Here is a 10,811-nt window from a genome sequence, read left to right as displayed (position 1 = left end):
GTTTCCTCTGTGTTGTCACTCAGTGAACCTGCTTTACTCACCTCAGTGTGTTGTATGGAAGCCCAGACAGGACATTTGGTCCTGATCCAGTGTTGCACTTTAGTTCACGCTGACTTCCTACAAACAAACCAAGAGGAGTAAACTAGAAGTACAAACACCGATGGTTTCATCCTATCCCCGTGCTTTGAGGACTCTGATCTGGATTGATTAACGTGGATCAATAGTGAAACCAATTAGAAATCATGAATATATTCTGTCTGTGCCCTGAAAACGAAATGCGGTTTCTCAACAGCAAAAGTTTCAAAATAAAAGACTGATGGATGTGTAAGGAAGGATGAACAGTAGAAGAGGAGGTGAGTCTGTGTAGTGACTCTTCACTGCCTTCCAGTGGTCACAGTGTGGCACTACAGCAGTACTGAGAGAAGTGATATGAGGTACAGATCTGAAGCATGATCTCAGGCTCTGCTGATGTTCCAGCTGAGAACTGAAACAACAGCTCGGGCTGAAGTCAGCTGCTCATCAAACTGTCAGTCTGATCTGATCTGCTTTGAACTGACAGCAGTCACTTACTGATCAGTGTGTCGTCCATCTGGTGAAGACTTCAGGATCTGGGACTGTGGTGTTGTTCGTCCAGCAGGGGGCAGCCTCACACCATACATCATGTCTCATTGTCCTGATCAACTGAAGAAGATGAACAAACTAATGATTCAAACTACGTAATCATTAATGAGCAGCATCCGTTTACACTGAATCCAAGAAGTGATGAATTATTATTACCTCCAGGCTGGACTATTGTAAGACTCTCCAGCTAATCCAGAACGCTGCAGCAAGATTACTCACAAAAACCAGCGTGATTCAATTCAATTCAATTCAGTTTATTTATATGGCGCCAATTCACAACAAAAGTTATCTCATGACACTTTCCAATTAGAGCAGGTCCAGACCAAACTCTTTGAGAGACCATATTTCTCCTGTTCTGGCTTCTCTTCATTGCCTACCTGTAAAATTCAGGATAGATTTTAAAATCCTCCTCCTCACATATAAAGCCCTGAACGGTCAGGCACCATCCTATCTTAAAGAGTTAATAGTACCCTATTATCCCACCAGAGCTTTGCGCTCACAAAATGCAGGACTACTTGTGGTTCCTAGAGTCCTCAAAAGTAGATCAGGAACCAGAGCCTTTAGTTATCAAGCTCCTCTACTATGGAACCAACCAGCTTATAGTTAGGGCTGGTTTACGCTTGATGGGAAATGGGAAATTCATAAGCTACACCTGAAGATAAACTATAGTTAAACCACCTTAATTAGCTTCATCATTAAAGTGATGAACATGTCAATAAGTACCTGCACAGTGAATACTTTTAGCATTAGCATATTTTGAGGCAAATACTTTTGTACTTTTAAATGCGCTGCATGACTTGTAGCAGAGTATTTCTATACTGTGATACTGAAGTACAAAATGTAAATCCTTTGTCCACCTCTGCTAAGGATCTTGAAAAAGAGAGATCAAGACTGCAACTGCAACCAACTTCATATGTAGAGGGTGGAGAAGGTGAAGAAGGTGGGTGTTTTGTATTGGGATCAGTACACTAACTGGAATTGCCAGTCCAGTACTCGTTATACATGCAGTCTCTGGTGCACATCACACATTAAGAACGAGCTGTTCTTCTCTGGTTCAGAAGTTAAGGTCTTAATGACCTGTCAGATAATCTGATCTAATCTGAATTCTCCCTAGCAACAGGCTGTGAGGAGCAGTGATTGGCCAGCTGAGCAGCTGCAGGACCTCTGTGGGTCTACATGAACTATAAAAATCAGTACAACTAATTACAGTCAGTTGATGGAGAGTTTGATGTCATCTGAGATTTGTTTATGTTTACATTTCTCTTCTGTTGCAGTGGAGATGTTTGGTTTTTGTTTTCTGTATGTTGGTTTAAGGTTGTTTGTTTTTTTTAACCTGAGGCTATAATTTGAACTGGGTTGAATTATGCTTTAAAACTGCAGCACTGCAGGAAATTCACAACAGCAACAGCTCAACTGGGTGCTTAGATTAACTGCAGTGTAAAAAAAGAAACATGCTAACAGAACCAGTGTTAAAAAGCAGTGAACTTGTCCTTTATATGACCTGGACCTGGGCCCTCCCCCTTGTGGCCCCTTGGGTGTCTCCCTGCGTCATGGTCGCTGTCCTTGGCCCTCACCTGACATTAGCAGCTAATCTGTTGCTCTAAGCTGATTAACTGTTTATCTGCTCAACTGCCATTAGACACCTGCACGCACACGGAGACACACAGCAAGACACCATGAGACACTGAGAGACATGGAGAGACACACACAGGGACACACAATAAAACATCATGAGACACACAGCAAGACATGGTGAGACGCTGAGACTACGAGTTAGACACTGTGATACGCACAGTGAACCATCATGAGACACACAGTGAGACAGACAGTGAGACACTGAGACATTTAGAGACACAACAAGACACATAGTGAGACGCTGAGAGACACAAGATCTACCTCTCTATGCAATAGTGTATACCACTGAATATACTCTCCCTATACTCTATACTGTGTATACCTGTGTGTGTACCTGTGTGTTGTATTTACATGTCCAGAGAAGGCGCTGACGAGTTTTATAAAAGATGACTCAGACAGTTTGGTGTCGGTCACAATCTCTTTATAGTATTTATCAACACAGTGGAGCAACTACAAGCTCCAACCGACCCACAACAAACTTAACAACTCTCCATATTACAAAGAAGAAAACAGAAACATACAAATATTACAAGCTGTACTGGAAAACTTAATTTCTCTTTAGACTGACCATTTAAACACTAAACAGCTGATCTGACTTTATGTGTGTAAAACCGAACACAAACCAAATCCACACACACTCTTTGATGCAGCTTCAATTCAATTCAATTTTATTTCTTCCTGTCTGTTAAGATGAGTAAACACTACATATTAATATTTGAAGAAAAAAATAGCTTATCAAAGCGTGTGTTGGTTTGGCTGCAACTTTAGAGTACAAAAACATGTCAGTTTCAGCCTCAACCAGCTTTGCTCTGACAGGAAATCAGACGGCCAAGACAGGAAACCCTGAACTAAGTCTGCTGGGCTCAGTCCTGACCCAACACACTCTACCAATCATATGATTCAAGTTACAGATGTTAGCATTAAGGTTAGCTATCACATACACTGGTATACATCTCTGTACATACCAGTACACAGCTCTGAATATACCTGTATATATCACTACATGTTTTTGTATTTATTTCTGTATACTTGTATTTACCTCCTGCTGGTCACAAGCGGTACTGCAGCAGTTGCAGCACTAAGTGTGTCCAGTTTTCTTTCAGATGTCTCAGCCGTCTGTTTCCATGTCAGTTATCTGAGTCAGAGATCAGATGGTGATAGTGAACACCAGAGTCTGACCGATACTTACTGTCTGAGACACAAATACCAAACGGTGGATGTAAAATCAGCTTATAGCAATACTGAAGTTTGTTTTTCACACGAACAAACATGTTTGGCAAAATCATCACTTTTTTAAAAATAGTTTTGCTTTGTTCTGTGCTCTCTGCCAGACAAACTGTAGAACTGCAACAGTTTCTCAACAAAGTGTTTGATATCTGTGTAACGAGCTGATATCAGCTGATCAGACATCAGTGATCGCGTATAGGTCGGACTCTGGCATCAAGTCTTTTAGGCCTGATGATGTCTGACAGGACGCATTTATGGGGGTGGGGTGGGGGGTGGGGGGTTTTAATATTTCTTTATAATTTTAAACCCAAATGTTTTATTTACAGGAGCGGGATTCTATTCATTCTGTTTAAAAATAAAATCTGTTCATCATATTTACAGAATGGGAAATACTGACACTCACAGTAAGTTTAAATGACTTGTTCACTTTGAATGCACGTAAATGTGTGTAGTGGTTTAACACATGTATGATGGTGTATGTACAAACGGTGGAGAAGACTCCTCCTCTCTCATGCCCTGTTTTCTGGAAGAGAGGGAGGTGGGGGAGGGGGGAGACCTCAGTCCTTTGTGGTGGTCAGGGCCCTCAGGTGGCTGGCCCCTGTGCGTCCTCGCCCTCCTCCACCTGATTGGTCTTTCCCAGCGTCTTCAGCTTGGTGAGCAGCTCGCCGAATGTCTCCTTCACGCCTTTCTCCAGCAGCCAACCTTCACTCTCACACTCCGGGTTCTCCGGGTCCTCCATCGTCTCCAGAGCTGTGGTGAGGTACTTTAAGCCTGCCATGTCCACCGACTGACACACACACACACACACACACACACACAGTGTTAATATTGGGTTAGGGTTAGGGTTAGTAGTGTGTGGAAATTATTTTATGTGGCCTGAGAGGAAGCTGTGCCTGAAAAGACTACATCAGGGGAAATAAAGACCCACAGAGCTTGTTCATTGGTTGTTTGATTCTTGATTTGTTCTGGATTCGTTTCTATGTGGAGAAGGCTGCTGATCAGTCCAGTGATCACAAACTGCTGAAGCTTTAATGAACACACAGAAACAGATCTGAGACCACCAGCCAGGCTTGTAGTAGTCGAGTCCAGGACTTGGACTTGTGCCCTAATTTTAAGGACTCCTGACTTGACTCAGATTTGAGCACTGTTGACTTGGACTTGGACTTGTGCATTAACTGCATTCGGACTCGTAAATCGGAGACAAGTCCTCAGATTTTTATTTTCCTTATGTAATATACCATATTAATTTGGCATAACATAATATCTACGTTAAGTTCAAGATCACATCATAACTATACAAAAATATATATGGGTTGGACTGGACTCGGACTTGAGTTGGATCAGAAGTGAACTCGACTTGGACTCAACTCAGATTTTTCTTTAATGACTTGGACTTGACTCAAACGCTGGGAACTCAAAACTGGACTCGGACGAGAAGTTTGGTGACCCGTGTCTTGTCCAGGAAATGATGTTAGGTTTATTTAATCAGTTTTTGTCTCACGTTTATGTTGTCTTGTGATTTCCTGTTTTATTTTGTCACTACTTCCTGTCTGGGTCTGTGGTCGTCAGCTTTGCTTTCTCCCTTTGTCTGTTTTCCCTCCTTCGGGATTACCTGTCTCCGCCCTGATTGTTTCCACCTGTGTCCTTACCTTGTGTGTATATATAGTCCTCGTCTTCCTTTGTCCTGTGCCAGTTGGTCTTGTCCGACAGACATTACCAGGTCTTGTTACTTTGTTCTGGTGGTTTTCTGTTTTCTTAGCCAAGCTTCAGTCTGGAGAGTTTCTGTTTCTTAGTTTCGTGTAGGTTTTGGTGTAGGTGTGTAGGTTTTATTCCTCTGTGAAGAGGGATTTTCAGTTTGTACTTTTTGGATAAAGACTTTATTTTGAAACTTTGAGAGTCGTGCGTTTGGGTTCTGGTCCATAGTTCAGTCGTGACAACTCGACTACAACACAGCCAGCAGCAGTATCAGTAAAGTTCCTACAAACAGATTTAGTTCAGGATGTCGTTTTTAAATCCGTCACCTGTCGTCACACTTCAGGTCAAACTTGTTGTTTTGACCGACATGACGAATTGCTTTTCACTCTCAGGGATTGTCCCTCATCATGATCTTCCCAGAATGCGACCTGTAGCTGCTGCAAGCAGATTAACCCCCAGAATAGTTCCTGATCCTTGCTGAGCCTGACCACCGCTCAGCAGCTTAATGCGCCACTACCTCAGCAGACGATCCACGGCCGAGTCCTGAGTCACAGCAGCAGGACTCAAGTAGACCACAAACTCATTCTGTCAACCTCTGAGAAAACAGACTCCACATCAGAGGCAGACAAACAAACCCCAAACAACAAAAGAGTTCTATAAAGTGGTCCCACACAAATTCTGAAATGTTGTCATTTTAAAAATATTTTCTATATGGAGTCTGGTGTGTGCAGCCTGCAGGGCTGTTTGTCTTGAAGCAGCAGCTCCTCCAGTGCTAATGCTACTCACTCGCTAATCAAATATGCAGTTAACATTTAAGGTTGCTTCGGTTAATTTTCAGCAGGTGTGAATGCAGAGGTTTGAAGGTTGAAGGTTAAATTCATCAACAATTTGTAGGCAGCAGAAAAAAAGTCAATATCTACCAGAGAAACACCTGTTCACACTGCAAACTCACCAGTTCAAACTGCACCTTGGTGGGCCAATAACAACCCGTCTTTTATTGCTTCACCTGAAGCAGCTTCGATGAGGTGATGAAGCTGATTATTTGTGTGTGTTCATGTAACTGTTGCATTGAATGCGCTTATTGCAGATGAATTTGGATAAACTTGTCAGCTAAATGGATGTAATGTTATGTAATAGAAATGATTCTGTTGATGATCACGTATCAGTCTTTTCTCTCCACGTCTGTACATTAACACAATGTCCCTTTAGGAGACAACACAACAATCAAATGTAATCAAATCTTTATTTTTTAACTGCTGTTGAACTTAATGGACTTGGTCAACATTAGGTGAACTCCTCTTCTTCCATTCTTATGTTTGAATATGAAACTACAACCAGTCGCTTGTTAGCTTAGCTTATAACATGTTAATCAGCCAGCTTTGTAGCTTCTGGTAGGTGAATTTTGTTGCCTATGGACCAACCCCCTCCCCCCGTTTCTTTAAGCACCAGTGTAGCCCAGGCTGGATGCTGACTGGCTGAAGCAAGTTGTGGGCGGACCCTTACCTCCAGGATAATGGTTGTAAAGATGAGCACTCCAATGCTGTTCATCATGCTACTGAAGTAGGAGAACAGCGCTTCACGGCAGCCCCGGGTCCAGATGTTGAGTTCCTCAATGCGGTGGTCGTAGTCGTAGTGGGCGGAGTTATTAGTCAGGTGATGCTGGATGCAGGGTCGAGGTGACCCGGGGTTACAGCAGCTGAATGGGACGCTGTCCATCAGGTACTTCCCCTCCACATTACTGAGGACACGACTGCAGAGCAAGACAGAGTTAAAGTTTACTGGACTCTGCACGGAGGTCAGCGATCACCTGATGGAGTGTCATAGATAGATAGATAGATAGATCCCTTGATCCCAAGGGAAATTCAAGACACAAGCTGCATAAGTCATAACAATACCCAAGGGGCCTTCTGGAACCCCCTGACAAATGGGCCACTAGGCCGGAACCTCTGTCGTCATAAAGGCACAGCAGCCTTTAAAATGGATTAAAAATGTAAATAATTGGCGTCTTTACAGTCAAATGAGTTCATGTGAGGCCAGTCTCTATAATTCCAATAACAGCCAATAAGAAGTTGCCCTGACTGAGCTGAAGTCTGATTGGATGAACAACTGGAGTGCCCAAAATGGAGGAAGCTATCAAAGCTTCAGCATCCACTTTTATTCTGAAGCTCCACTGTCAGAATAAAAACTTCTTTACAAACAGACTTGAGGATGTCAAGCTAATAAATAAAGTGGAGAGACTTTGGTCCTATTAGCGACTGCTAACTAGCAGCTAACTAGCTTGCTAGCATGTAACGCCACTGTGGCTGACGGGTGTGATCATGCTCCCACCAGGTTAACGTTACCAGTAACTTCAGCTACAGCAGCTGTTAGTAGTCGCTAAATCAACAAGACTATCTGGGGTCCAACAGTCTGCTGGTGCCCCCTGCAGGCTGTAGTCCACAATAACAACAAACGGCACCCTGAAGATTTATCTTTTCTTCCTGCCTGATTAGTGGTGGAACTTAGCGTATAAAGTTTGTCCCAATGATGATGCTTAAGTAAAGATCAAGGCCATTCAAATCCTCAGGGTTCATCCTGTGGAGCGCGGGAAGGTGATCCGAAACATATAAAGATGATCTGACCTGTCAGTGTTGAGATATCAAATCACATCAATAAACTACATCTGCAAGATTTTTAATCTGAAGATCTTTTTGATTGCGAACAAAAGGACGTTTGGTTACAGGACACTTTGTCTCTTCTGAGGGGTGGAGCCTGAGAGTGATTGACAAGAACAGGCAAAGGATGGGAACGGGAGGTTAAAATTGGATGATGGGAAATAATCATCTCAGAGGCAAAGTAATATCTCTTAAGTGCATTAACACAGAAACACGACTTGGAAACACGCAAACACAAATCAACAACACGCTCCACACTCCACTTCTGACGTGTTCTGCTGCCTTTTACGGTGTGTTTGTAATGATCACATGGTCACATGATCTGTCAGAAATGTGATTTTCAGCAGTTTCTCAGGTGAGAGAATCAAATGTTAACTCAGCAGCCTGGTTGGGTTTAACCTTGTCATGCGAGGTGGAAATCAGATCCTGACAGATTATGGACTTAAGGAGGAGAAGCTGGTAGATCGACCTCCTGCATGGTAACTTTTACCTCCTTAATTCCCATTTATCCTCCACTGACCCCTTTTAATAAAACTCTCTTTGTCGGCCATGTAATTCAGATGAAAAACAAATCCAAACACTGGGGAAAAAGTGGAATTTTGAATCAGGCTTTTCAAGTTAGGAGGCTTAGAGATGATCCAAGTCTGAATAACGATTCAGAGAAATGAAGCTGAAGATTCAGCTGAACTTTCCTAGAAAGACAGAAATGCCAACTGATCAGAAGTTTAGTTCAGTGAGCCCCAGATATCCTCCTGGAGGTCTCACTGATGACGATCAGCGAGACCTACAGGAGGATATCTGTCATCAGTCTGTATTCGAGAACTGCAACAAATCATTATTTTGATTGTCCATGATCTTTTTTATTCGCCAAGTAATTGTTTAGTCTATAAAACACCACAAAATGTCACCTTTTCAAATGTCTCATGTCCGACCAACAGTCTAAACTCGGACAGATTCAGACAGAACACCTGAGGCTCTGCAGAAACTGACAGCAGAGGACAAACACTTTGAGGCTGATAATCAGTTCATCAGTTATCATAATTGTTGTTTGATTAATTTTCTGCCAACAGACTGTTTTAAACTGTCAGTGAACGACTACTGGCTGCAGAATTTGCTCGGTGTACTTACTCTTTGACGGCGTCGTTGCTCATGTCCAGGTAGCGGTTGCTGATCCATTGCACCTCGAACCAGTCCCTGAAGTTGTTGTTGCCGCAGCAGCGGAACTCGATCTGCGTCATGTCCAGTGTCCTCTTCATGAAGCAGCGTCCTGGTGTGTCTGTGTCCTTGTAGAACTTGATACTGTTTTTCAGGCCCTCGGCCAGCGTCAGGTACACAGCAAACTGCATGAGGAAGCAGAGTATCGCCGTCACCAGCAGCAGCACGTTGAAGCCACAGCACAGCAGCAGGTATGACTTCAACATCGGCTTCCACTTAGCAAACTTGATCGGATCCAGAGAGTCATGGCACACCTTTCCTCCGAAGGCGTTAACCCCGCAGGCCAACAAGCCCACCAAGATCAGCAGGTTGGGCACTAAATGGCTCTCGTTGTTGTCCATCATTTCACTTCTCTTCCTCAACTCGATCTTGAAGAAGATTCCAAGGCTGAAGATGAGAATCCCCGTGATGACCGAGAACCAATAGAGCATCCACAGACCCTGAGCCAGCTTCACCCGCTTCTGCAGGTTGAACTTCACTGGCATGAAAGGCATTTTAACCTTGTAGTGTGACTGAAACACTCAACTGAAATCAGCAATCAGTCAGCGTCAGGTATCAGTAAGAAACAGTTTGAGAATCTGTGAGAGTTTCAGAGTTTTAAAGCTTTCCGCAAAGAAGCAGCTGAATGCGACTCAGTCAGAACTCCTGCTTTCAGACCCATAATGCCAAACTGCAGGTCAGGACAGTCCATAGTGCTGGGAGGGCAGAGGGGTCTGCCATCAAACCGTCAGATTGGCTCAGCACTCTGTTCGTCCACGCTGATATTTTCCTGTAGAAGAAAAAGTGTGAATGTGAGCGAGCTGCGACTCATCATCCCAAACCTCCGATCAGCTGTCATCCCATTAACAGCAGATCAGCTGCTGCCTCTAATCCTCCGACTTACTGCTAATTGGTTTGATGTTAAGCAGCCTGTCACAACTCAGAGTTCAGTTCTGCTGACAGAAGCTCACCTGGGTCACCTCCCTGCAGGTGTGCAGGACTGATGTAGTGATGATCCACCCACTCAGAAAACAAGAGTGAAAAAACTTCCTGCAAGGAGGTTGACAGAAGCAACAGCCAAAATAATCACAGATTTATGGATAAGATTACAGCACTGTGTCCACATTCCTTAAAACCAAAATGAAAAGAGACATGGAGCCACCAGACTGGAGCTGCTGATCAAAAGACTTCAGGGCAAACGTCTTCATGGGATGAAGATGGCAGATGCACTGAAGACATCAGAGCCAGAACCAGTGTCAGAACCAACCGGGGCAGTCGTGGATCAGCGGTTAGGGTATCGGACCCATAACCGGTGGGTCGCTGGTTCGATTCCCCGTCCCGGTGTCCATGGCTGAGGTACCCTTGAGCAAGGTACCTAACCCCCACTGCTCCCCGGGCGCTGCACGCGGTCGCCCACTGCCCCGGGTTTGCTGTGTGTGTGTGCACGTCACTTGGGTGGGTTAAATGCAGAGCACGAATTTCGTTGGAGTGAGTTCCCTCCAATGACAAAATATGTCACTTTCTACTTTCTTCTTTTCTTTCTACAGATTCCTTCTTATATGCAACACATCAGTGACTTCAGAAAATTTGTCACTTTTCTCATTTTCTGCTCTTTCTTTCGAGGTACTAGTGAAATTCATTACAGTCTCTCACAGAAGAAAAGCTCATGACCCATGATGCTGTTTTAATACAACTCTAATTACACTTTTTCAATTGCAAACTGGGATAATTCTAATTATCTAATTATATAATCCTCATTACATGTAATCCAGTACCACGCAGCCC

At 43.6% G+C, this 10,811-nt stretch overlaps 1 protein-coding gene across 1 annotated transcript; it reads right to left on the bottom strand.

Annotated features, from left to right (window-relative positions):
• Nucleotides 1–3,812: 3,812 nt before the first annotated feature.
• Nucleotides 3,813–9,976, bottom strand: prph2b (peripherin 2b (retinal degeneration, slow)). Its single transcript, XM_046402813.1, has 3 exons — nt 8,961–9,976; nt 6,682–6,928; nt 3,813–4,270 (listed from the first exon to the last, which is right to left on the bottom strand). The coding sequence occupies exons 1-3, from the start codon at nt 9,539–9,541 to the stop codon at nt 4,067–4,069; spliced, it is 1,032 nt and encodes a 343-aa protein (XP_046258769.1). The 5' UTR covers nt 9,542–9,976; the 3' UTR covers nt 3,813–4,066.
• Nucleotides 9,977–10,811: the final 835 nt, after the last annotated feature.

The sequence above is a fragment of the Scatophagus argus genome, chromosome 10 (assembly GCF_020382885.2).
Source record: "Scatophagus argus isolate fScaArg1 chromosome 10, fScaArg1.pri, whole genome shotgun sequence".
Taxonomy (NCBI): Eukaryota; Metazoa; Chordata; class Actinopteri; family Scatophagidae; genus Scatophagus; species Scatophagus argus.
The sequence above is the reverse complement of the archived record's forward strand: the minus strand, read 5'-3'. Positions and strand labels throughout refer to the sequence as shown.